The following is a 27,391-nucleotide window of genomic DNA, read 5'->3' as shown; positions in this document are numbered from 1 at the left end:
GTGATATATACAAGGGCAATTTTTAAGCATTTTACCTTAACTTTAACTTTAATGTAAATATTTATCGTACAATCAATGTAAAATAAGAATTTGTGTTGGAAAAAATATCACAGCAAGTAAAATATCTGGAAGAACCAGCTATCCCATTTCCCGACATCAATTATTAATTACCATATAGATTGAACAACACGTGTCTTCAATTGACTTCCAAAGTAATCCCACGAGAACAATTGAAGAAAATGATGGTTCACAATTTGACATCTTTCTCACTTTTTCTCCGCTATTTCTTTCCCCTTTTGTATTTTTAATCTTTTTCCCGGACCAAAATCTAGCGATTGGGAGAAATCAGAACAAAAAAAGGTGATTTTTTTTGTAGATCAATAGACGAAATTACTCAATTTTCAGCCGTTAAAATATGTATTAATCCAAAAAAATCTGTTAATTATGGGAAAAAGAAAGCGAACAGGATCATCAGCTGCTGATTACCATCCTTCTCCTTCAGGTTTTCTTTTCATTTCTCTCTTTTATTTGAACTTTTTTTTATAAAAAAATTTCCCCTATTATGCCATATTTTTTTGTGGGATGTTGCTAATTCATGAAATTTAGTGATGGGGTTTTGTTGAAATGGGAAAATGTGGCCGACCCTTATAGTAATTTGATGGTATGAATCGTGGGGTTTGGTTAGATTCTTAGAATTTTGTGTCAATTTCTTGAATTTTAGCCTTTTAGGTTGAGAACGATGCATGATTTAGTGTCATTTTGTACTTTTATTCTGCTTGATTTGATCATTTTGATGGTAAGAAACACGGGGTTTGGTTAGATTCTGAGAATTTTGGATCAATTTCTTGAAAGTTAGTAGAGAAGGGTAGTATGATTCAGTGTGACTGTAATCTGATGATTGTGATGGGTAGTTTTGTCAATTTCTTGAATTTTAGTGGAGAAGGGAATGATTCAGTGTGATTGTGTACCTTTATTCAGCTTAATCTGATCATTTTGATGGGTAGTTTTTCCCTGTGAGTTTGTTTATTTCTTTTTGAAGGGATATGTTTGATCAAAGTTTCGATCTTTTTTGGGAGAATCGAGTTTATGTTGTATACAGAAACTGGCTTCCAGTAGTGCTTCTAAAGGGTGATAGTTTTGTAATTGGATCTGTTTTTAGCTGGTTAAATAAGTTATTCTTATGTTCAAAAAGATGTTTGCTTGGCGAATTTTATGATGTCAAATGAGGAAATGTCGAATCGAAGTTTTGCTTTGTTTGACTAACAGTCAGGGTATTGGAACATGATTATGGGTATGGATATGACTGCTCAAAGTGTTGAAGTTACCAAATTTGAGAACATTGCCAGTGTTGATTTCCTAGAAACATGCCTATGTTGTGCTCTTGTGCCTTGGTAGCTAAGTTAGTCGGATACTCAGGACATGTGTATGAGCATCATGAATATAGGTAAAATTTATGGAGAATGGCAGAGGTTAGATCCCTGTATTAGACGTTGGTGCTCTTGTCTAAATTGAAGAAACATTTTGTCAGCTGGCTAGGATTATCACTTATCAGACATGGAATGTGTGGTATTATCTTAGACATGCAGAACTGTTTAAGTATGAGGAAATTGGCGGAGTTGGACCTCTAATACACTTTGTCTGTGTTGGACACTGGTGCCTAAGTCAGGCTGAAGCTACATTACAAATTATCATGATTATCGAACAAGGGCATAATGTATGCCGATTCTTTACTGAATTGGATCTCCAGATACATGCTGGTGTCAGCATTGGCACCCTATTCCACATTGGAACGTTATTGTAAGATTATTAAGGATTTTCAGGCAAGGGTGTGAACATTGGAGTCAGAGAGCCATAAATTGGGCCACCCTTTTGTTACTCACGATAATATCATTGCTTATGTTACTTAGATAAGGCTAAAGGTCTTTCGACCTTTTTGAGGTCTCATGTCTTTGGCATCTACAGTTGGACATGGTGATTTTAGTAATAGCAAGATTTTCTTTAGTCTTTCTGCTATAGTTTCACGAACGCAGGGGTTTAGATAAAGACTTGATGTTGTAGATTTCGTGAGCGACTGAATTCTGAGAGATATTCTCAATGCATATCGAGTCTAATAAATTTAGTATCAAACTATCAGCATATGCCTGCAAATTTTTGATGCTATATTTTTATTCCATTTAATTAATCACTTGACAAACCTTGACAGACACATGAAATGAGAGTTCTACTTCTATTGGAGATGAATTTCTTTATGTTTGTGTCACAAACGGTCATCTTTACTTCTTTATTTTTATATTTCAGATTCCATGCCATGTTCATCAGGAAGAGATCTGACACCTGCGGAGGTTTGCCTTCTCCCGTAAAATTGCCATTACTACGGATTCTACTTTTACTATTGTGTTATATCCGTCTTTGGTTATTGAATCAGCTGACATTTGAAAATTCCACAACAATGACAATGCTTACTGATAAAGATCCCAAAGTTGCTAAACTAATGAAAACTAATCTAGTAAGGAATATGAAAACTGCAAACTGCTACAGACTGATAAGAGATTTTGAGGGTGAAGGTCTTCTAGCAATATCAACCATAGGCATACTACTAATCAATTATTTGGCTGTGTGAAAATTAATATTCTACAAATAGTTGTTGCTTACATCTTCTAGCCCAAGGGGGAAAAGTCGGATCACTCTAGGCTGAGACTATTTCTACAACAACAACAAAGCCTTAGTCCCAAAATGTTTTGGAGTCGGCTAACATGAATCGTCGTAGGAGATCGTCATTGTCACCAAACAAACCAGAAAAGAGCGGGAAGGTAACAGAATAAACAAGGAAGAGGGAGAAAGTGAAATTAATGAAAGTAAGATAAGATATATATATATTACTGGGTAACCCTCCAATGAGAAGATCCTTAAAATAGGAAGAATGAGAAAAAATCTAGGCCGTTCAACTAAATTAAACCGACGACTGAGAAATTTCCATACAACACGGCATTAAATCATTAATGATTAAAACGTATGGAGTAAATAAAAGTGCCAGCAAAGCCAAAAACAAACAAAGCCCACCTCATATTTGTCTCTCCTCCCTCTCCATCTTTTCTTTCTCACTCCTGATTTGTTATTTCGTGTTCATTTTCATCTCTTTTCAATTGCTTAATCATTTAGCTAATTTCATCATTTTATTTTCATCAATAACTACATTATATTATGGAGATTTGACATTGAGGATGATAAATCGAGTCTCACCATCCACTGCTTTCTCTCTCCTCCTCCATCTCTCACGGTAGTCTCACTCTCACCCCACTTTTTTTGTTTCTTCGTTCCTTTTCTAATCTCATGCTCCTGGTATCCCAAGAATTGCATGAATTTCCAAAAATTCCTAATTAAACTTGGATTTGTTTCTAATTAAACTACACATATGCACAAATTCAGTCCAAGATAGAGAAAATGACTGAGGGAGGGAATGTGGGCTACCATGGATGAACGAGGAGAGAGAAATTGGAGCTTGAACTCTAGAACAATTGAAGACTAGAAGAGGAAGGAGAGGGTGTCGGGGGGTACATCAGATTAGCATAGGAGTTACATCAAATTATGTGATTGGCAAATTAGGTAAGCAATCGGTTAAATTTGAGATTAATAGTGTTAATGATACAGAAATAATCGATAAACGAGCAATTCTTTATGTTAAAACAATTGGGGATCCAATTTGTTCTCAATCTCATCACGAAACCCAGAAACACAGTAAAAATGGCAAAGGAAAATCCCCAAATTATTGTTTTCTTATACTTAAAATTTACTTATTTGTTCAAATAAATTTGCTCATTTAAATATATTTTTTGCTCATTTATACTAAATGAGCAACCTTTTTTTGCTCATTTGAGTAAAGGAGCAATTTTTTTTACTCATTTGAATAAATGAGCAATTTTTTTTACTCATTTGAATAAATGAGCAATTTTTTTCGCTCAAACAATTCAGTCATTATTATGTTCCGAGCTCAAATATTAATGGCTTTGCTGGTGCTTCTTCGACACAATGTTGGTTTGTGATTCCATCTCGTCCCCAACTCATTCTTCTTTCCTCTTGTTTAACATTGCATTTTATTTTCAATTTTTTCTTTTATTTTCTAGCTATGAAGGACGATAATGGAGGTTTGGTGGTTGTAGCAGGTGGGAACACGGTGATGGTGCGACTGGTGGTTGGGTGGAGGTAAGGGTGAGGAGAGAGATAAGGAGGAGGGAGGGAGTGAGGGTGCCATGGATATAGGCTTCACAGGAGGTATAATTTGTGAAGAAGGGGAACAAAATAAAGGAAAATCGGATCTAATCTTGGTCGTCTGTTGTATGATCTTTGAACATGTCAGATTCCTTCTCATTCTTCCCATTTTAAGTCTCCTTCTCATTTGAGTGTAAATTTATATATATATATATATATATATATATATATATATATATATATATATATTGCAGAAAAAATTATAAGGGATAATTAAAATAAGTATATTTCAAAATAACATGTAAAAACAAATAATAAAATAAAAAGTCAAAATGGAAGTTGTCTAAGTCAAATGAAGTCATCACGTATATTTTCTCCCTCCACTCTGTCTTATCCAACGCCATACTTTCCTCAATCCCAAGAAGGCTCATACCGTGCTCAATCACCTTCCTCCAAATTTTCTTAGGTCTTCCCCTACCCCTTGCAATTTTATCACTTTGCCATCCTTCTAGCCTCCTAACCGGGGCATCACTTGATCTTCTGCTCATATGCCCAAACCATCTTAAACGATTTTCCTTCATCTTAAACTCAATCGGTGCAACCCCTACTTTCTTCCTAATAATCTCATTCCTCAAAAGATCTTTTCTTGTATGCTCACACATCCAACGTAATATGCGCATCTCTGCCACATTCATGTTATGCACGTGACAATGTTTCACTGCCCAGCATTCCGTGCCGTATAATAACGCCGGTCAAATTGCCGTGCGGTAGAATTTTCCTTTATATCTTTGGGGCATGCCAGGATCACATAGGAACCCCGTGACACTTTTCCACTTCAACCAACCTGCTTTGATTCTATGAGCCACATCGCCATCCAATTCCCCATCCTTTTGGATAATAGATCATAAATAATGGAACAATTTCTATCAACAATCCTAGGTTGAGACTATTTCTATCAACAATTTTTTTGTACTGTACTCATCTTATTTCATCCATGTCCTTCTAGTTGAAGAAAGGAAAAAGAAGGCCCAAAAGCCTATTGCTAAAACAGAGATTCCAATATCTCAAAAGAACCTAGGTTTTTACCCTTTCCCGTGTGTGTGTGTTTTGTCAATTAGTTCTTGTATCACTACCTCTGTTTCCTGATTCGCTAGTATGAGACCGGGTACGGGATCGCAATTTGCTACCTACGTTGCTAAATTAGACCAAAATATACCATTTTCATGTTATAATTCGCCTTTTCGGTTCGCGTTCGTGGGGTGATTAGAGAATTAGGTAACACTTTCACTACCAACCACTACCGCTATGGCTCTGCCCCTCATTGCTATCACTTCATTACCATAATGTTTTTTTTTTTTGTTGATGTAACCGGCTAATGTTTTCTGAATAACTTACTAGAAACTGCATACCTTTTGTTGGTTTTAGAACCCCGAAATTTGATTTGAAGCGGGTGTTTTTTGTTTTTGTCTATTTTACGCTTTCGATTTACTGTGTACTACCCTTTTATTGTTGCTCCCTGATTGAAGGGCTTATGTTTCTCACTTGTATAGCAGAACTCTTCCGATCCTGACAACAGTGGTATATTCAAGCCTCGTCCTTCTGTTAAAGACATCATGGATAGTCATGGAAAGCAACCAGTATCTCAACTTGCACTTGGTCAACATCATCATCAAAATCTGAGCCGCTCAATGTTATGGAAGCGCCCTCGTCATCACTATGGAAATCAGTATTCTCGGCGAAACTCATCCAATTACCTTAAACCCTCTACTTCTTACGGGAAGAGTAGCCCTTTTCACGATGAGCGATTATGTTTTAAGCTGGGTAGTAAATACAACTCTGATTTGGGTCATCATCCAGGTTTCCTTCTTTCCTCACCTTTTTATCTCATGTCATTTTTTCCTTATAGGTGTATTCTTGGAGGTGATAAAGATTATAGCGTGAATTTAGGAAAATTTGGTATTTACTACCTTAAAAAATACATCACTTTTGTATTTACTACCTTATGAAAATTTTATTTTAATTTACTACCTTAAAGTATGTTTTTTGTTTGGAATCACTACCCCTTTACCGTTTTCTCATTTTAAAATTAAGATATCTCTTTCGTTTCTTAATCGTTTAAAATGATTCAAAGTTCATTATTTTCCTTTCTCTATAGGGATTTCATTGAGAACGGCATTTCAAAACAATTCGTTTGATAATTCACAAATATTTTAAAATTGTACAAATATTATTTAATTCGTTTTACCTTTTACTAAATTTTATAACCAAGATCTCTACGGAATCCGTACACATAAATGAGAAGAATGAGTTTTGAATCACTTAAAATGATTAAGAAACGAAAGAGATATCTCAATTTTAAAATGAGAAAACTGTAAAGTGGTAGTGATTCCAAAGAAAAATACTCCATATTTTTAAGGAGTAAATACCAAAAAAATCCGTGAGTTTATGAGGACTAGATGTTGGTTCAATAAATCACTTTTATGAGTTCAAGCATTACATTTCAAGGAGCTTGATTCGTTTTTCCTCGAACATGTTTAGCATGCAATTTGCTGTCCGCTTAAAGTAAGATATCAACCTAGGGAAGGGGGATTGTTGTACTTCTACCACAACATTTTCTTACATGCTTTACGAAGTGACATGTCGCCATTCTCTTCTCATTATTTCAAACTTGATTTTTTTGGGTGGTTCTCTGGAACTTATTGGCACGTAAATTTGTACATTTACAATGTTGTATGATATATTGATTATGATATACCTGTCTCTAAGATTAGTTAGTAACTTAGTATATATGCGTGCGTTTGGAGATTTTCTTTGCATAAGAAATGGGGGGAGGGGGGATACATGACGACGTGCAAGAATCAAGATCGCTTAGTTACTAGACTAAAGATGGTTGCTTCATAACTACGAGCTGTACAAGTTCGATTTTGCGTAGTCATTCTCTTGAGAATGAGACGGAAAAAAGGCTTTTGTGTAAAAAACGTTAACCTTTCTTTGGGGGAAATGATTTTGGCTCACCAAAAAAGTTCTATTTTGACACACCTCTGTGAGACACAGTTTCCCGTGCTTTTGTCACAATGTGGTGTGCCAAAATCAGTTTCCTTTCTTTGGATATTTACTATTTGAGACCGTTCTTAGAACCCGTAGATCTGCTAGTTGCTGATATTAACGATATCATTTTGGTCTTTTACTATACGATCAACCCTTTTACCCGCAATTAGGGTGGACACTTTTCTTGGTTGTTACCAAAGCTGTTCAGTTGTGCCTAGTTATTTTCCGCATTTCTCAACACGAATTCTTACCTTTTTCATTTGTTTTATTTTTTATTAAATGAAGATTTTACAGAGTTTAGGGAAAGGGCCTTCTGGAGGCCAGAAAGAATTAGGCGGAGCTCCTCGGTCATTCGTGCAGTTTCACCCGAAGGAGCGAGAAAGGTTTGTGGGATATGCCAGAAATCATTAAGACGGAAGCCACATCATTTTGGAACCGCCCTTGCCTTGGAAGAGCTATCAATTGTTGCAGTTTTAATTTGTGGGCATATTTTTCATGCTGATTGCTTAGAACAAAGAACACGCCTTGAGGATAAACGAGACCCTCCTTGTTCAATTTGCTCGGGAGGACACACCGAGGTTACTTGAATTAGGGATAAATATTCAGACTCATTAACATTAAATTAAACATCATGTATAGAGATAGATTCCTGTGCAATTAGCTTGCAAGGTCTGGTTTTTAATGATGGTCGTTTTCTTCGTGGTTTAACTTTGTTAATTAACCCCTTTAGGTTTGTTGTTGTAGAATTACAAGGCAAAAGTTGCTATGTTCAGGTGTTTTGGTAAGTTATTTATCCCCTTTAGTTTGTTGTTAGAATTACAAGGCAAAAGTTGTTATGTTCAGGTGTTTTGGTAGAATATGCTGTTTTTCCCCGTATTTTTCGGGCAGAGGTATTTCAAGGTTGCTTACATATGGATGCTGTTGAAAGATGTTGTGTAATACTCAGTACTCAAGATATAGGGTTCAATCTTACATAAGAGTCGTGACGTTGTAACCGTATTAAAGAAAAAGTTTATGCATTCAATCTATATAGACACAAAAAGTTGTACAAAACATTATTCGATTGAAACCGATCCGTGATAGACCAATGAACCGATTTGACAACTTATTAATTTTTATTCTAGCCATCTTAATTGGCTTAAGGGGTTTTTACTTATTAGTTGAACGTAAACATCACTGGTTTAACTGGCTTTACAGGTATTCTTTAATACTATGACAATGACTATAGTCCGTACACCATTTGGTTGTTGGAATATTTTGGACTTGAGTAGTCTGTAGATACTTATTTTGGACTCGTAGTCGGTATATACTAGATACGGAGTAGTTGTTTTGGATTTGTGGTTGTTAGTATATACTGAGTACGTAGTAAAAACGAACCACAATTATTCAATCGAATTGTATATATGCAATGCAACAAAATCAACACAAGTTGATAGAGTTGGTGGGAAATTCACCAGGTTGCAAGGTCGAGCACTGGTAGAGTGGTAGTTGCGATATGCTTGCGAGTGACTCAATCTTTGACATGCATAACTTGACAGATTAACCTTAGGCGTGGGCTCAGTAAAGTTCTTTTTCCTACAAATATAAAATGCATGTAACACAAAACACACGTGTAAATTTATTTTAGATGACAATACCCTTGTATATTTAGTGTTAGAAAAAATAGGAAAGAATCAAGAAATCAGAAAACTAGATAAATTATTTAAAATAGGAAAATTTCAAAATTAACACCTTATAAAGTCCACTTTTTCAAATTTACCACCTTATAAAGTTTTAATTTAAAATTACCACCTTATAAAATCACAAACTTTCAAAGTTACCACTTGTTTACGGATTTTGTCAATTTTTCTGTGAACACGTGGTAACTTTAAAGGTTTGTGATTTTATAAGGTGGTAATTTTAAACCCAAAAAGTGGAATTTTGTAGGAAAAACATAAATAAACCTTTAAATTTGCCACCTGTTAACGAAAAATTGACAGAATTCGTTAACAGGTGGTAACTTTAAAGGTTTGTGATTTTATAAGGTGGTAATTTTAAATTAAAATTTTATAAGGTGGTAAGTTTGAAAATGTGGACTTAATAAGGTGTTAATTTTGAAAATTTCCTTTAATTTTTTTTATTATTTTTCTTTTTTTTTCAATAATACGAAGTAGTCATATATCAACTCTTTTATGGAACAACCGAGTTGTACAATAAACTATTGGGATACAGTGAGAAACCAATTGAATTTGTTTGTTCTAAATACTCAATTCAACAAAGTGTTTGTGTTTAATGTGTTTGTTTCACCTTAAATTAGTGCAAATTTTCTCTCAAAGTATCGTATGTATATGTTAGCTATCATATAAGTATGTCACATCAACTTTTATTTACAAAGTTCATATGAAGAATTAACTTGATAACCAACAAACATGTTCATTCACAAAGCTAGTTGTTCAAAATAGATAACTGCTAAATTGAACTTTGCCTGACCAGCTGAGCGAGCTCATTCAATCAGATGTACATACAACTTGGCAAAATATGACAAAAGTCGTCTCATGACAAAGTCCCCCGGTCAGGCGCGTAAACATCACTGAATTCCGGAATAATCAGCTAATCTGATTTTTGAGCTTCACCCGATTAGATACGTTAATCCCCTGATTGAGCCTAACCCTAAAGACGATTATGGGCCGACAAAGCCGCCATGCCCACGTGCCTTGGGCCTGAACGGGTCCCACCTACGCCAAGATCACTTGTTTCGTATTAGACCGGTCGGACAAAAATTTCAAAAAGGTGGCTCGGGCACAATCCAAGCCCACGTGCCCTCATGACATTCGGATTGTGCCTCCATGTCTAGGCTTAATTTCACTCAATTTAACGTGTTTTGTTGTATCGTACCGTGCTTTTTCCAAAAAAAAAATACGGCCAAGCCCAGCTGACAACCAAGACTTCATGCTCATATCGTGTCCCGCTGGTGGCTTACGTAAGTCTGGTTCGGCCTAATGGCATCTATACCCAAACATCCAGATTGCGAAGTTGACCAATATCAGTAATTGAGTGACAAAATTAACAAAAAGGTTTCCACTTGGCACAGTTGGCTAAACTATTGGTAAATGCTGTTTTTTCCATTTTCTTGACGGGAATAATTGTTATTGTAACAATTAGCAATACTCATCAAAAGAATCAACTTCATATTATTCGCACCAAAATAACAAAGTTCAAATTATACCCCAAAAACAAAGGTTTAGGCCCCATTAAAAATGATTCTAATGACCAAAAAACAATGTTGATTTATTTTGTTTCATTTTTATTTTTTTAACATATTGTTGCGGTTTGTTAATAGAGCAAATAATTTCTTGGCCCAATGATGAAGATTGAGGGGCCTGTGTATAATTTGTACCGTCATTCTGACTCATGCACACTAAAAAAGAAAATTATGTACTTATAATAGTCAAGTTAAATGTAAAAACAATATTAAACGGACCCTTGACAAATGGGACCTAAAATTAGAAATGTATTATTTTTTAATTTTTTTTTAACACATTACTGCTGTTTGTTAATGGAGCCAATTGGAAGATCCGAATCTATTTATCAGAACATTCCTCAATTAAAAATAGAAAGAATTCCCTCCTCCTAAAATTCCTAGAATAATTCCAAGCATCAAACACACCCCTTACAAAAACTCACCTTCTTCCTCCGCTCAATTGCCCAAACAAATTTTGGACCAAGACAAAGCAAAGATCAATTTTTTTTCACAACCCCACAATTTTATTTCCAAATTTAACCGTTGGGTTTTGTTCAAAATTCAAAACTTTGAACAAAGATTTATCTTTTTTATACTTTCAAGAACAAGCTGAGGAGTGAGAGAAATTGCTGGTGCTGTTGTTGTTGTTTGTGAGATGGTGATGTCGGTAATTGCGCCAAAAAGGTCGTCATCATTAAGCTCTGTATTCTCAAGAGTTGGAGGTTACTACAGTAAAAAGAGGTGTTCTTCACAGTTTTACCCTTCTTCTTCATCTGGAATTTCATCTTCTTCTTCTTCAATGGTGATTGACGAAATGGAAGATGATGAAGATGGTTCAACAATGGAGATGGTTCAACTTGGAGCTGACCGTACAAAAAACGTCTTGATCTTGATGAGTGATACTGGTGGGGGCCACAGGGCTTCTGCTGAAGCTATAAGGGATGCTTTCAATTTGGAGTTTGGTGATGAATATAATGTGAGTTTTTTTTTCTGGGTCTTTTTTGGTTAACTTTACTTGCCTTTTCAAGTCTTGTTTCTTGGGTTTTTCTGGGTTTTCTCTAAGATTTCTGGGTTTATATCAAATTTTCTTGTTTTCTCTTGAATTTTCTGATTTTTCATAAAAAATATCTGGGTTTTTCTGGGTTTCTGCTGAATTTTTCTGGGTTTCTGTAGAAGTGTGTGCTGTGATTTGGTCATATGGTATCTCTTGAATTCTGTTAGTTGGGGTCAAAATGTCAAATGCTTATTTTAAGCTTCCATTTTTATTTTTTTAAGCTTATGATTTGCTAGATATATGGTCAAAACTCAAAAGAGGCAAATTTGCAATTCTGATTCTGCTTTAGACTGAAGATGTTTAACCATTTGATCATAGTTTGATGCCTGTTCCGAAAGGGTAGATTTCAGATAGTCGGCCTGAGTTTTCTTTTCTTATTAAAAAGAAAAAAGTTTGATGCCTGAAGTTTCATCATCTACTGTAAAGAAGTTGCAAGTGCTGAATTTCACAGTTATTTTGTGCAGTAAATTACCAGAATTTCCTGGCATTTTTTGTACTGTTTTTTTGCTTGATTATATCTGAACCTTCCTTGATTTGTTTCTTTCGTAAATGTTATGATAGAGGAGTTTCTATGAAATTGCTCATTAGTGTAATTACCCTAAAAAAAAAAAAAAAAAAACTGAATAAAGAACCTTACATTATGTTAATCTTGCTGTCATATCAAAAAATAGAATCTGCATCTGATGGGTTGTCACATTGTAATTCCAGATTATAATAAAGGATGTATGGAAAGAGTATACTGGTTGGCCATTGAATGACATGGAAAGACAGTACAAGTTCATGGTGAAGCATGTCCAGCTTTGGAGCCTTGCATTTCACAGTACTTCACCTAAGTGGATTCACTCTGTGTATCTTGCTGCTATCGCCGCCTTTTATGCCAAGTATGTTTGCCTTTGCTTCAATGACTTGAACAATTCTTGTTAAAAATGGTAGATTACCTTCTCCGCGAAATAATCAATCCTTTGAAGAAAGAGTCTACCATTTCCTTTCTAATAGAAGCCTTGTAACTGTGATCATGATCTAATATTTGTATATTGCTGATCACTAATGACACCATTACAATGCATGTGGCCTTTTCAAATGAAATTATTGTAATCAACTTAATCATGGCTGTTTCCAGTTCACAATGCTTATAAGAAATGACTAAAACACCATTTTGGTAATCATTTTCTTTTGCTTTTGGGATGAGCCCTACTTATTGGCTAACGGTTAGTCAATTAACAGGGGTGCAAGTGTGCAACGCCAATAATGCCCTATTGCCCTTGTTCGAAGTCTTACTACAATTTTCTCGACAAGGGTATTTAAGGCATCTTTCCTCCTGTTAGTTGCGTAGCTAGTTTTTATTGTCTCTGGAAAGCCTTGATGCTTGAGTTATTACTAAAACACGGTATTAATGATTAATGGTGGAACTTTTTTTGGATGGATGAAGGGAAGTGGAGGCTGGTTTGATGGAATACAAGCCGGATATAATCATTAGTGTTCATCCTCTTATGCAACATATTCCCTTGTGGGTTTTAAGATGGCAAGGACTTCAGAAGAAAGTGATATTTGTAACTGTTATCACTGATCTCAACTCTTGTCATCGAACTTGGTAAGATGGATTGGATTCACATTGATCACTCGAAAAACAGAAGTTAATTGGATTGTTTTTTAACATTCAGAAACAAATTATTTTTCGCAGGTTTCATCCTGCTGTCAATCGTTGCTATTGTCCCTCAGAAGAGGTTGCAAAGAGGGCTTCATTAGATGGTCTTGAAGACTCTCAAATCCAAGTTTTTGGCTTGCCTGTTAGGCCTTCTTTTGCTCGTGCAGTTCTCTCAAAGGTGTGCTCACATTTTGATGATATGTTTGGCAGCATTGTGCTCGCTCTGAAGTAATTTTGCACGTGTTTTGTGTGTGTGTGTTTGTGTGTTTATGAAGATTTTTGCTTAACAAAACTTGTGCTTGTAGGATGACTTGAGAGTGGAGCTAGAGATGGACCCGGATTTGCCAGCAGTTTTGCTAATGGGAGGTGGTGAAGGGATGGGTCCTGTGCAGAAGACTGCCAAGGCTCTCGCAGAGTCCTTATTTGATAAAAAGCTTGAGAAACCCATCGGTCAATTGATCATTATATGTGGCCGCAATAAATCCCTAGCTTCTACCCTTGAATCGAAGGAATGGAAAATACCGGTTAAGGTAACTTTCCTTTACAGCCAGATTGCAAATTTCCTCATAGTTTGGTACAATTTTTCTTTGTCGAATAACAATGCCTTGTGATTTACAGGTTCGAGGGTTTGAGAAACAGATGGAGAAGTGGATGGGAGCTTGTGATTGCATTATTACAAAGGTGAATGATTTCCCATGCTTGTGAAATTTTGCATTACTATTAAGCCAAAAACTGGACTTAACGAGTTGAATGGTTTCGGATTTTAACAGGCAGGACCAGGGACAATAGCAGAGGCGATGATCAGGGGTCTTCCAATCATCCTCAATGACTATATTCCCGGACAAGTGAGTTTGATACATTTGCTTACAACTCATTGCTACTTCTTCTCGTATAGACCTGTCGTAAACTCTCAACTTGACCGAGCAAAATCTTACTACAACTGGCTTGAAATCTTGAATTTTCATTTAAACTTCACGTATTATACAGTATATTATTATATATGCAGCATCTGTGCTAGATAATGGACTAATCATCCGATTTTACAGTATGCACCATCTGTTGTATATTTTCACGGATCTATACCTGACTGAGCATAATCTGACTAAAACTGGCTTGAAATCTTGTATTTCAGTACAAAATTCAAACATTATACAGTATATATGCAGAATCTGTGCTAGATAATGGACTAGTCATCCGAAAAATAGATATCAGCTAATACAAACAACAACTAACAAGCTAATTTGCCAAACACTTTACACAAACAAGTAAACAACTAACACCCAATGGCTAGTCAAACCAGCTAACACCCAGCGGTTAGTCAAACCAGCTAACAAGGCCTTACTTTCTGACTCATACATTGTATGTACTTCGAAGTTCATAGCTAACTTTTATCTGTGTTTCCCTTATGGAAACTTCAGGAGAAAGGCAATGTACCATACGTGGTAGAAAATGGTGCGGGTGTCTTCACACGCAGTCCTAAGGAAACAGCAAGAATAGTCGCGGAATGGTTCAGTACCAAGGGCGATGAGCTAAGGAAGATGTCGGAAAATGCCCTCAAGTTGGCGAAACCAGAGGCCGTGTTTGAAATTGTTAGGGATCTTCATGAACTAGCAGACCAAAGAGGGCCGCTAGCCAACTTACCTTACATGCTAACTTCTTCATTTACAAGTCTAATTTAATTTTCAGTTTAGTGTGTTTATTAATCATTTATTATCATCTATTTATTGGATTAAAAAAGGTCCAATTTTCCTGTTTATTGTAGGAAGAAGTCCCTTGTAAAGTTTGTACAGCCTAGTGTTTTGGTTAAATTTTATTATTTACAAAAAATCATCTGTCAAAAAAAAAAAAAAGATGCCACGAAGATTAGTTAGTCGGAAATCCGTTTCCAATTAAGGATAAAAGTCTTTATATTTTGATTATGGTTGAGGATTACAGGGTTTAATTTTTTTTTTGTAGTTGTTGTTGTTGTACGAAAGAGGCGGGAGGGAATTTGAACCTGCTACTTATTGTATTCAGGCCATCGTAGGTTATTTAAGCAGAAGGATTGTGACATGGCAGTTCTTTAATTCTACTTTTCACATTATTTTATTTTGAATTTCCAGTAAATTTGAATTGAATTAAAGCTTGGTTTGACAATTGACATCATTATTTTTGTTTTTGTTTTATTCATATTTTCAAGTGAAGATATTTTAAGGTTGCTTTCCTTGAATTATTATTTGAAATTGCTTCTAATGTAAGTTAAACATAAGTGCAGTCGACATACGTTGGATTGATAATGACACGAAATATAAAACACACTAACAGGATTGCCAAGTTGAAAGAGCATCTTCGCTGTACAGGACTACAGGCTACGGGTGTGCAAAATCAGTCCGGACCAGAGAAATAGATCGAACCGGATAAGAGACAATTGATCCGGTTTTCAGGTCGATTTTTTTTTTTTCGGTCAATCCTTAGAAGTTTCAAAATTCCGGTTTTCGTTCCACGATGGTCCTATCTATAGGTCTTAAAATTTCAAAATTTCGATCTTCGTTCCACGATGGTCCTGTTCGGGTTTAGACCGGCGAACACCTTTAATCAAGACTATATTTTTCCCTATGAGCTCACGAATTATAAGTACGTGGGTAAAAAATTATCCTTCTTCGTATACCATTCACAAGATACTATCAATATACGGTACAAACGATTGTACATTTAAAAATTGTTGATATCTAATGTTGTCTCAATCCATTAAATCTTAAACTAAATCTATGAACAAAATGTCTTGCGCGCACAAGGTGTACAATAAATTTATTGTACACCAATATAACTTTTACTCATTTTCTTGTAACTTTAACCTAATTTTGATTAACTTTTATATTAGTAAAAAAAAGTTGATAGATAAACATTTTAAATGGTTATATGATTAATTTTATACATTTATTAGTGATTTTGAAGAAATAAGTTTTATTAAAAATGAAAAAAAATTCACTAAAAAATAGATAACTTTTACATATATAAGCTTGACTTTTAAGCATTTTGAGTTAACTTTTACTCTAGTGTACAATATTTATTGTACAACCTTTGTAAATAAGAATTTGTGATCTACGAAAGCGTGTGTACTTAAATAAGTGTTTAGTGAAACCCCTTGGATTCTGTCTAAATTAGCAAAAGTAGTTGAAGTTGTCTTAGACAAGAATTCCTGGTCCTCACGTTTTTGTGGTAACAAACAATTAAAGTTTGTATACTTAATCTGTAAAATAATTGAATGATGTATAAAATAAACACGGTGGTTAAACGTAGCATGATTTTATTTTACGCAATTTTTTTTTTCTTTTTTTTTATTCTAAAAAACACCATACCCTTCACTTTTATTATTTTCTCTCAACCTTTTATGATATTATTTTGGTTCAAATAAATTTGATTTTTTTTAATGTCACGTGTATCTAATCAAATTAGAATACATATTTTGATTGTAATTGATGTTTTTTTGGCTTGAAAAACCCTTGAATTGAGGTCATTTTTGTTTTTTTTCCTGCTTTTTGAGCCTTTTTCATGCAATTTGTATGAAATAAATACTTCTATTTTGTACAAATTGAACAGAATATAATTAATTTTTTCATACATATTGAACAAATTATAAGTAACCATTTTATACAGATTGAACGTAAGAGAACTAAGTATTCCGTACAAATTGAACAAAATCGTGATAATAGTTCTTTCAGGTTGTCTATAGTGAAAGAACTGTCGACTGGTCATGCAGTAGTTGTTTGTTATATATTAGTAGCGATGATAGAACTCATTTCTGTTATGTTAAATTTGTACGGAATTATGTGTGTTGTTCAATTTATGGTAAGTTCAATTTGTACGGATTTGTTATTTTCGGAATACTTAGTTCGATAATGTTCAATCTGTACGAAATGGTTAATCAAATTTTGTTCAATCTGTACAAAATAGTTAATTATACTTTGTTCAATCTGCACAAAATATATTATTTATTTCATACAAATTGCATGAAATGGCTCGATAAAACAAACAAAAAAAAATTTACCTCAATTCCAAGGTCTTCAAAGTAAAAAGTAAAAATAAATTGTCTATTGCAATTAAACCATGTATTCTAATTTGATTAGATACACATGACACTAAAAAGAAATCAAATTTGTTTGAACCAAAATAATAATAAAAAAAAAAGGTTGAGAAAAAATGATAAAAGTGAGGGCTAGGACTTTTTTTTAGAATGAAAAGATGAAAGTAAAATCAGGCTGCTTTTAGGACCCTATAATAATATTAGAGGCGACAATCAAGTCGTTTAAATTGGATTCGATTTGACCAATCGCTAACTGCTATACCCGGGGTACAGCCAACTCTGGCTGTACCCCCCAAAAACGACACGCTCATATTGTTTGTTCATTCTTGTCGATTGTTTGTTCTTTTTTATTGTGCTGTTTGTTCATTCTTATTGTACTGTTTGTTCTTTCTTGTTGTACTGTTTGTTCTTTCTTGTTGTATTGTTTGTTCTTTCATGTTGTTTTTTAAATTCATTCATCAAATTTTCATAATTGTTGTATTTTTTGTTCTTTCTTTCTGAAATTTTATGTTCTTTTTTATATTGTTTGTTCTTTCTTGTTTATTTGTTTGTTTATAATAATCATATGGTTAATGTTGATAATTAAACTCTTCATTAATCTTTTATTCTTTCTTTTTGTATTGTTTGTTCTTTCTTGTTATACTGTTTGTTCTTTCTTGTTGTTTTTTAAATTCATTCATCAAACTTATTGTTGTATTGTTTGTTCTTTCATGTTGGCTTTAAAATTCATCATAAAATTGTTCATAATTGTTGTATTGTTTGTTCTTTTTTCTGGAATTTTATGTTCTTTTTTATATTGTTTGTTCTTTTTTGTTGAATTATTTGTTCTTTCTTGTTTATTTGTTTGTTCATAATAATTATCTGCTTTATTGTTTGTTCTTTCTTGTTTTATTGTTTGTTCTTTCATGTTGGCTTTAAAATTCATCATAAAATTGTTCATAATTGTGGTATTGTTTGTTCTTTTTTCTAGAATTTTATGTTCTTTTTTACAAGCGCCTATATTGTTTATTTCCAAATAAATAAATAAATGTTCATTTCCAAAATAGTAAATGTTCATTCCAAATAAATAAATAAATGTTCATTTCCGAAATAGTAAATGTTCATTTCCGAAATAGTAAATGTTCATTTCCGAAATAGTAAATGTTCATTTTTGTAGTTTATTTCCAAATAAATAAATAAATGTTCATTTCCAAAATAGTAAATATTCCTTCCAAATAAATAAATAAATGTTCATTTCTGAAATAGTAAATGTTCATTTTTGTAGTTTATTTCCAAATAAATAAATAAATGTTCATTTCCAGAATAGTAAATGTTCATTCCAAATAAATAAATAAATAAATGTTCATTTCTAGTAAATGTTCATTTTTATACCAGTATATTAATATTCATTTTAAACAACACAAAACGACATCGTTTTGGATGGGGGTACAGCCAGCTTTGACTGTACCCGATATAACCAAAAATTTGCGCGATTTGACCATTCGTTTGCCTGAGCGAGGAGTCAAGCAACTTTAGTTTGATGATGGTTCTGGTCTTTTCAATTTCGAGGGGAATAACCCTCGAACTTGATCTCTTTTGTACTAATAGAATTTTCTTTTTTTGGGTGCCCTTTGGATTTGGGCTGAGTTTATAATTTAAGTTAAAATTTGGGCTATACTCAGAAATTTGTGAAAACTAACATGATTATTCTCAATCAGATAAATAGATAATAACATAAGTGAGTCAGTGACCTTAAGGAACTTTTAACGCATTTGTTACACACACAAACTACCCAACGTAAATCATTATCCATTATGACCCAAATGGCCGAATGGCCCGAATCTACACGACCCAAGTTGTTACCACCGCATAAACAATTTGATAACTTCTACACTCACGTATTAATCGATTTTGTTAAATCCTACCATATGCACTAACTGGTGTTGTCGTGAGTGGTTAAGGGTCTCTTGCTTCTTAACCAGGGTCTCGGGATTGAGCATTGGGTATGGTAAAAGCATCCCTGAAATAGATGTTACCCATCGAGGTACTCATGCAAACTCACGCGGGAGATTAGTCCACTCGCCGATGGCAGTGGGAACTCCTCGTAGTAGAACAAAAAAAATCCTACAATAGGCACATAACCTTTAGGGGGCGTTTGGTTGCGGGTCTTCAGGAAAGGGAAAGGGAATGATGGAGTTTCATTCCATTTGTTGTTGTTTGTTTGGTGGTTTTTGTTATTTCCTTTACCCTCTTTTCTTTTTCACTTAACCCCAAATCCCTCTACAATGATACCCTACCCAGGGGTGTTCATGGGTGGTTAACCGTCCCTAAACTTGATTCGGTTCGGTAACCGAAAATTTCATTTTGGCGTTTTCATGAACCGTAAGCGTACCGTTTAAACCGGTTACCGTTTAAACGGTTAACCACGATTTCGGTACGATTACGCGGCTAACCATAAACCGTCAATTTTTTATTTCTATTTTGGGTCGCATTTATCGTATTTTTTTACAAGAAATAATAGTTTTAAATAGAAGACCAAGTAAAACAAAAATAAGTCCAAACAACGTCAAAAATTACACAAGCTCATCGTGTTCAAAAAAAATTATGAAGTCACGTACTCATTTTTGCAATAATGGACTAATAGGCTAAGAGCCTAAGAAGTAAGTACCTAATTGAGCTAGAAGCGCACAAACAAACATTTTTTTACTAAAATACTTTACTTATAATTTAGTGATTTTGTCACTTCCAACTAAATTAAATTGAATAAGTTTTTTTTAAAAATAAATTTCGGTTTTTTCAGTTAACCGTTTTGTCAAAATTTGTAACCGACCCGTTTAACCGTTAATTTTGTCGATTCGGTTACCGTAACCGTTTATGTTGTTTTTACGGTTCGGCTTACCGCGCATTTAGTCCGGTTTTTTCGGTTTTCGGTACGGTTCACGGTTACGATTTTTTATGAACACCCCTAACCCTACCTCCCAAGGTTTGTCACTCTCTTTCCCTTGACCACTGTCTTTAATAATAAATAATAAATAATAATAATAATAAATACGTAGTAATGAATAAAATATTATAAATTATAAATTATAATAATAAATAATAATTAATAATAATAACAAATCATATTTATTTATTTATTTATTTATTTATTATTTATTTATTATTATTATTATTATATTATTATATATTATTTTTATTTATTATTTATTATTTATTATTCAGGTGAGAGAGGAAAGAAAAATGGATAAACCAAACATCATTCTTAAACAAATGATTTTATTTCATTCTCCTTAATTCTCATTCTCATTCTCTTTCCCTTTCCCCTTTTCCAACTAAACCACCCTTTAGATATATTGAGTATAAAGAAATTTTATCAAGAGCTTGCTCCTCCTTTACACCCAACAAAAAAACAAAAAAGTAGAAATTATCAAATAGATAAAGAAAAGTTGTTTTAGAATAGGACTTTGTTTAGAAGAACTATAAAAGTTTCCAAAAACATTAATCTATATCTAGTATTTAAAACTCAAACCATTCATGAATTATGACACAATGACATTTGGCATCTACTCCTTTTACTCCTCTTTTATATTAAAATCTGCTCATGACACGCGGCATATCATTTTCTTTTTTATAAATAAATAATAGAAAAAAAAACTTCGTGATGCTACAAAGATTTATGGTAAATATTTCACCTTCATTATCTCCCTAACTTCCTTCAACCTTCAAAAACAATGACATAGTTAATTCATATGGTTTCATTCAAATCCATTCATTCTTTCACTGATAGAGTGAGAGGTTTTTAGAAATTTTAAAATCATTAATTAATTAATTAATCAATTAATAAATGGATGAATTTGAAAATTATTAGGTACACCAGGGTGCACCATGTACCCAAGGGTATTTTAATGCCCATTGGTGGCTCCTCTTTCACTTTTCCTCACATCAAAAGACAAATGTGAAAGTGTTATAAAATACATATATTAGAATGGATGACCATTATACCCTTACCCCTATATGTGTATATATTATATATAGGACTTTGGATATGAATGAATAATAAGATAACTGACAGTTTCTCCCTTTCTCTCTCTCCCTTTCTCTCTACTTTTATAATACGTTATCAGCACCATTGCCAAACATTGATGGAAATCAAAGGAAACCGCGATTGAACAAACGAGAAAATAACTACAAGAATCATCGTTATTGGTTAGTATCACTACGTATTAATTATTATATTATTTTGTGTTTCCTCGTCTATAATTTTATAAACCGCGATGATAACCGTCAATTTCGCATTGTTTATTTGATTAACCGTTTGTGATAATTTTCCATATTTATTGCACTACATGCGTCTGATTGAGAAAGGGTTTTGATTTTATACTTGGAGTTTTGATTGACGGAAATCGATAGCATGATACATCTTGATGTGTTGGTTTGATATAGAAAGTGGTAGTTTGAGTAGCGGAACTTCGTAGATTTAAACGACGTTGGTTTTAATTCCTTGTTATCAAATTATCAGTACGTATTCCAGATTTAATATTTTAGGATTGTTATTTTATTTTTATTTTTAATTTACGTATTACTATATTATTTGTTATTATGCTCATCTTCATTTTCATGATTTTCTTTTAAACAAGAGTTCACTGTTCTTGCACATGATTTTAATTGATTATTAACTTGTTCAGTTGTTTGATAATTATAATAAGTTGCACGTGATTTTGATGGATAATTATACTAAGAGCATCTACAATGGTAAGCTAATTTCTAAATTAGCCTGTCATGCCACATAATATTTCAAGCTATTTCTCTTTCTAGCTAGTTAGTACCTTAGTGGTTAGCTACTAGCTTGATATTTAATGTAGTCATATTTGTCAATTAATATTTTAATTTAATTTAATTTAATATTATTTCATTGGCCAAGTTTTTTCAAGCAAATTAGCTTAAATAAGCTAATTTGCTTAGCCAAGCTAATTTATTATATCAACTCCAATGGTCAAGCTAGTAGCTTGGAATTTCTAAAAATTGCAAGCAAGTCGCTAGCTACAACCATTGGAGATGCTATAAGTACTCATGATTTGGTAACCGTCAATAATTTGCAATTGGTTTGTAATGGCGAGTGATTAATTGTTAAATATATTCTATGCATTAATAATAGCGAGTGATTGTTTGGTTAAGGTTCATTCAATTACTTCCATAATGCATATCATATTTGTTTAGATTCATATGGAGTCCGTAACATACCATGGAATTATGGATGTATTTTCTTGAGATAATGTATGTCTTAAGTTGTATAGAATACCTAAATCCGTATATAATATGCTTGATTGATTTATAACATTATTATTTTGTATAGTGAATTATGTTGAACCTTGCAAAGCTTGAAATTGTGGTCCTTGATATTACTGGGAAAATTATTTGTCATGGGTGTTAGATGCTGAAATACACCTAGATGCTAAAGGGCTTGGTGACACAATGGAAGAAGGAAATAAAGCAACATGTCAAGATAAAGCTAAAGCTATGATATTTCTTCGCCATCACCTCCATGAAGGGCTTAAAACTGAGTATCTGACAGTTAAAGATCCACAAATTCTTTGGAGTAATCTAAAGGAAAGGTATGACCACCAGAAAACTGTGATATTGCCAAAAGCTCGTTATGATTGGTTGCATTTAAGATTACAAGATTTTAAATCTGTGAGTGAATATAACTCAGCCATGTTTAAAATTACTTCTCGACTGAAATTATGTGGAGAGAAAATTACTGATGCAGATATGTTAGAAAAAACATACTCCACTTTTCATGCAAACAATATTGTCCTGCAGACACAGTATCGAGAAAAGGGTTTTAAAAAATATTCTGAATTGTTATCTTGTCTTCTTGTGGCTGAATAAAATAATGAGCTGTTAATGAAAAATCATGAAGCACGCCCTACTGGCTCAACTCCATTCCCTGAAGCGAATGTGACAACCCATAGCGGGAAAATATCAAAGAATAAAGACCATGTCAGCAGCAGTGGTCGTGGTCGTGGCCAATGGCGAGGCCGTGGGCGTGGATGTGGTTTTGGTGGCTATGGTAGAGGTCGTGGAGGTTATTACAAGAGCTCACATTCCCACCAGAAGTGGGACCGTAAAGATGGTAAAGGTGAGAAAGGAAAAAGTGACAATGTGACTAGTGTTTGTTATCGTTGTGGAGGAAAAGGCCATTGGTCACGCGTATGTCGCACTCCAAAACACCTTGTTGACCTTTATCAATCATCATTGAAGAAGAAAAGAAAGAATGTTGAGACCAATCTTGTATTTGAAGATGGCGAAGGTGATTTTGAGTCTGGTGATACAACTCACCTAGAAGTTGCAGATTTCTTTACTTCCCCTGAAAGGAATAATTAAGTTTTTAATATGTTGTGTTAGATTTGGTATAGAATTGTATTTTAATTATGACATTATGTGTTTAAGTTATGAACTTTGTGATTGTATTATGACTTTATATTCTGTGTGTTTTCTAAGATATTGTATTATTTTGGGTGTTTTATTTCATAATGGTTATTTTGGACATGTTTAGTTTTGTGACACATATTTTTATTTCCTTGAAGAATATGAATACCTCTCAAGGTCAATGGGAAATAAATGGTGAAGAATTGTGTCTTGCAGACAGTGCAACTACTCATACTCACTCCGTATTTATTTAAGAGATACACTTGGTCGGGCACGGGTATTAAGAAAAAGAATTAAATGAAATAAATTAATAAAACAAGTGGGGTTGAGTAGATATTTTAATAAGAAAAATAAGTGGGGACCATGTCATTTTAGGGAGTGGGGGATGGAGGTGGAGTGTAGATAGATTATTTAATTAGATGGTGGGGTTGATAAGTTACAAAAAATGGCAAGTGTATCTCTTAAATAAATACGGCCGGAAAAGACAAGTGTATCTCTTAAATAAATACAGAGGGAGTACTATACTTAAGAATAAGAAATATTTCTCTCAATTGATGATGAGAAAAACTAGTGTAAGTACTATATCGGGTAGTACAAATATTATAGAAGGCTCCGGAAGAGCAAATATATTGTTGCCTATAGGAACTAAATTTGTCATCATTGATGCATTATATTCTTCCAAGTCTCAAAGAAATTTATTGAGTTTTAAAGATATTCGAAGTAATGGTTATTATATTGAGACAATTAGTGAAGGAAATGATGAATTCCTTCAAATCACGAGCATAACCAATGGCACAAAGACTGTCTTGGAGAGATTACCTACATTCTCCACTGGTTTGTACTACACGAGAATTAATTCTATTGAAACACATGCTATAGTAAACCAGAAGTTTACTGATAGCTTCATAGTTTGGCATGACCGGTTAGGCCATCCCGGTTCAATCATGATGCGAAAAATCATTGAAAATTCTTGTGGGCATTCATTAAAGAGCCAACAGATTCTCTCTAATATTTTTTCATGTGTTGCTTGCTCACAAGGAAAGTTGATAATTCGGCCATCACCAGCTAAGATAAATTTTGAATCAATCAATTTTCTGGAACGTATACAAGGGGATATTTGTGGGCCAATACATCCCCCATGTGGATCATTTAGATACTTTATGGTTTTAATCGATGCATCGACTAGATGGTCACATGTATGTTTGTTATCATCTCGCAACTTGGCGTTTGCGAGATTACTTGCTCAATTGATTAAATTAAGAGCACATTTTCCAGATACTCCTATTAAGTCTATTCGTCTTGATAATGCTGGTGAATTTACTTCTCAATCTTCCAATGATTATTTTGAAGGAAATAATGCCCTTGGTCCAAGTATGCATTCTATGTTAAGTCTAATAAATGCGGTTCAGTATTAATTAACAAGTTAATAATTCAGTGAGATCAAGTGAGCTGAATGCCTAGCTAGAGGCCGCTTCAGTTCAAGTGGAATTAATGATATTAATCCACAGCTTACTCTTGACTGAACCCGTAGGGTCACACAAATAGTACGTAAACGGATCAAGTATTTAATGGCATTAAATACTCCATCTATGAATATTCGGAACCGACGGATCTTGGTTTCAGTGGGAGCTAAGATTGTCACAGGCAAGAAATGAATACTCCGGAAACGATGATATTGCCGGAAACGGAAATATGGATCGTATCGGAAATATGAATATTATCCAAGTCGTAGATGTTGCCGGAAACGGAAACATGGTACGTATCGGAAAATATTATTGGAAATGGAAATATTACCAGAATCGGAAATATTGTCGGAAACGGAAATATTGTCAGAATCGGAAATATTACCGGAATCGGAAAATAATTCCGGAAACGGAAATATTAAATATTTGTTCGAAACGGAAATTAATTCCGGAATCGGAAATATTAAATATTGTTCGTATCGGAAATAAATTCCGGAACTGGAAATTTAATCGGAAGCGTATCGTACGAATTAGCATCGGACGAGGCCTGCCGGACGAAGGCCCAGCACGAAGCCGGGCCATCGCCCAGCAAGCACGCGCGCCACAAGCCCAGCCAAGGCAGCGCCCAGGCCTACCGCAAGGCAGGCCCAGCGCGCGCCAAGGCCACGGATGCGTGGGCCGCGCTGCGTGGGCTGCTGCTCGCACGCGCATGGGCAGCCCTTGTGGCTGCCGTGTGTGTGTGAGTTTGTGCTCATGCGTGATTCCTAAATCTACAAGAGTCAGTGTATGATTAAATTTCTATTCCTAATTGGATAAATTAATTAATAGAATTCATGTAGGATTCTAATTTCAATTAATTCGTATCCTACTAGGATTACGATTCCTTTTCCATAACTCTATAAATAAAGGCCTAGGGGTCATTATTTATACACAAGTTTTAAGTATTCAAAACTAAGATTTTTAAGCAGAAAAATCAGCCAATATTCTTGCCTACCTAACCGAAAATATTAGAACCTTAAGGGCGATTCTAGTTGGTCAATCTTAAGGCGGATCCGGACGTGCTGTGGACTATCTACGGAGGGACGACACTTGGAGTCCTAAAGACTTGTTCTTGTTCGGTTCGGGCGCAGCTAGGGAAGGCACGCAACAAAGAGTATGCATCTAAACTATGCTAAATGATTATGTGTAAATAATATGTTTCCTGGCTTTATGGTTTTTCCGCATGATTTATGAACTGTCATATGAATCATAACCTAACAGTGGTATCACGAGCCCCTTATTATTTTCATAATCTAAATTGCATGAACATGGTTAAATATTACAAATTTGCAAGAATTAAAAGGGGTGATTAATTTTCGTAATTGTTAATTAATTGCAAATTGCGTTTATTTAATTATACGTACGCAGTTTTTCGGCAGTTTCTTCGTTACTCATCCAAATTGAGTGATTTTTGTGTCAATTCCGCATGTAAAAGGCATTCTAAAATTTTGACAAAAACAGTATTTTTCTGCCGAACCCAGAATTCTCAAATTCGAAGCCTAACTATGACTTTTCGAAGGTTTTAGTTTTTCGAATGCAAAATTTCGTAAATTTAAGATGTTAAATTAAATATTTGCGATTCTTGTTGATAAATCTTGAATTTTTGATTGACCTACTGCATATGTTTAACAAGTTTTAATGCCTAGTCTTGTTAATTATGCAATCTAATTTGTAATTATGATTAATTTGTTGAAAATTAGAATAATTTAGAATTAATTTGATTTTCATAATTAATTGTAATTTAATTAGAAACCTATGATTAAAAACCACCATAAAAATTGTAAATTTACGATAAATTTTAAGTTTTTATGACCTAGACTTGAATCCATAACAATCGGAAATCAATTGGATAATAAATTTTCGATTTTTTCGCCCTAAAATTATGAAATTAATAATATTTATTAATTTGTCATTAATTTTTAATATAAATTTTAAATTTTTATGCGATTCGTTCATATAACTTGCACGCACGAAGCAATGGACGCTTCGTGTTACCCTTAAGGGGTGTTGTATAATGCGGGCATGCGACGACGAGCAAGGGAGCTCGTCGCCCGTGCGGCACGAATGCAATGAGCAAGGGCGTAGTGCACGAGCACAAGGCAGCAGCCCTGCCTTGTGTCGTGTGCCACGAGCAATGAACGAATGGGCATGGGCGAAGGGCGAGCCAAGGCAGTCGCGTGTGGGCAGCAAGCGAGCTGCGCCACAGCGCGCGCTGCCTCGCACAAGAGCGCGCAGCCTCGCGCGC

The 27,391-nt window shown here is 34.2% G+C and overlaps 3 protein-coding genes across 5 annotated transcripts; all 3 read left to right on the top strand.

Moving 5' to 3' along the window:
* Positions 1–230: 230 nt before the first annotated feature.
* On the top strand, positions 231–8,166 carry LOC110805891 (uncharacterized). 3 transcript variants are annotated; one of them, XM_022011508.2, is made up of 4 exons: positions 231–502; positions 2,299–2,342; positions 5,757–6,063; positions 7,540–8,166. In XM_022011508.2, the coding sequence occupies exons 1-4, from the start codon at positions 445–447 to the stop codon at positions 7,839–7,841; spliced, it is 711 nt and encodes a 236-aa protein (XP_021867200.1). In that variant the 5' UTR covers positions 231–444; the 3' UTR covers positions 7,842–8,166. The 3 variants fall into 3 exon arrangements, with proteins under 3 accessions (XP_021867200.1, XP_021867201.1, XP_056693122.1); XM_022011509.2 differs by having other exon boundaries at positions 234–502; positions 5,760–6,063; positions 7,540–8,092; XM_056837144.1 differs by lacking the exon at positions 231–502 and adding an exon at positions 570–661 and having other exon boundaries at positions 5,760–6,063; positions 7,540–8,092.
* Positions 8,167–10,820: 2,654 nt separating this feature from the next.
* On the top strand, positions 10,821–15,313 carry LOC110805894 (monogalactosyldiacylglycerol synthase 2, chloroplastic). Its single transcript, XM_022011511.2, has 8 exons — positions 10,821–11,450; positions 12,237–12,409; positions 12,958–13,119; positions 13,210–13,351; positions 13,479–13,703; positions 13,792–13,854; positions 13,944–14,018; positions 14,592–15,313. The coding sequence occupies exons 1-8, from the start codon at positions 11,130–11,132 to the stop codon at positions 14,850–14,852; spliced, it is 1,422 nt and encodes a 473-aa protein (XP_021867203.1). The 5' UTR covers positions 10,821–11,129; the 3' UTR covers positions 14,853–15,313.
* Positions 15,314–22,687: 7,374 nt separating this feature from the next.
* Positions 22,688–23,599, top strand: LOC110780130 (uncharacterized). Its single transcript, XM_021984555.2, has 2 exons — positions 22,688–23,054; positions 23,136–23,599. Exons 1-2 carry the CDS (start codon positions 22,688–22,690, stop codon positions 23,597–23,599), a joined length of 831 nt encoding a protein of 276 aa, XP_021840247.2.
* The last annotated feature ends 3,792 nt before the right edge of the window (positions 23,600–27,391 follow it).

This window comes from Spinacia oleracea, chromosome 2, assembly GCF_020520425.1.
Source record: "Spinacia oleracea cultivar Varoflay chromosome 2, BTI_SOV_V1, whole genome shotgun sequence".
Taxonomy (NCBI): Eukaryota; Viridiplantae; Streptophyta; class Magnoliopsida; order Caryophyllales; family Amaranthaceae; genus Spinacia; species Spinacia oleracea.
The sequence above is the reverse complement of the archived record's forward strand: the minus strand, read 5'-3'. Positions and strand labels throughout refer to the sequence as shown.

What these genes read in the sequence shown, in the direction of transcription:
- LOC110805891 (XM_022011508.2), top strand. Translation starts at nt 445, where the DNA reads ATGGGAAAAAGAAAGCGAACAGGATCATCAGCTGCTGATTACCATCCT. An exon ending in TTACCATCCTTCTCCTTCAG is followed by an intron (nt 503 to 2,298) that starts GTTTTCTTTTCA and finishes TTTATATTTCAG; the next exon opens with ATTCCATGCCATGTTCATCA. An exon ending in TGATTTGGGTCATCATCCAG is followed by an intron (nt 6,064 to 7,539) that starts GTTTCCTTCTTT and finishes TATTAAATGAAG; the next exon opens with ATTTTACAGAGTTTAGGGAA.
- LOC110805894 (XM_022011511.2), top strand. Translation starts at nt 11,130, where the DNA reads ATGGTGATGTCGGTAATTGCGCCAAAAAGGTCGTCATCATTAAGCTCT. An exon ending in AGTTTGGTGATGAATATAAT is followed by an intron (nt 11,451 to 12,236) that starts GTGAGTTTTTTT and finishes TTGTAATTCCAG; the next exon opens with ATTATAATAAAGGATGTATG. An exon ending in AATGGAAAATACCGGTTAAG is followed by an intron (nt 13,704 to 13,791) that starts GTAACTTTCCTT and finishes TGTGATTTACAG; the next exon opens with GTTCGAGGGTTTGAGAAACA.
- LOC110780130 (XM_021984555.2), top strand. Translation starts at nt 22,688, where the DNA reads ATGGAAGAAGGAAATAAAGCAACATGTCAAGATAAAGCTAAAGCTATG. An exon ending in GACACAGTATCGAGAAAAGG is followed by an intron (nt 23,055 to 23,135) that starts GTTTTAAAAAAT and finishes AAAATCATGAAG; the next exon opens with CACGCCCTACTGGCTCAACT.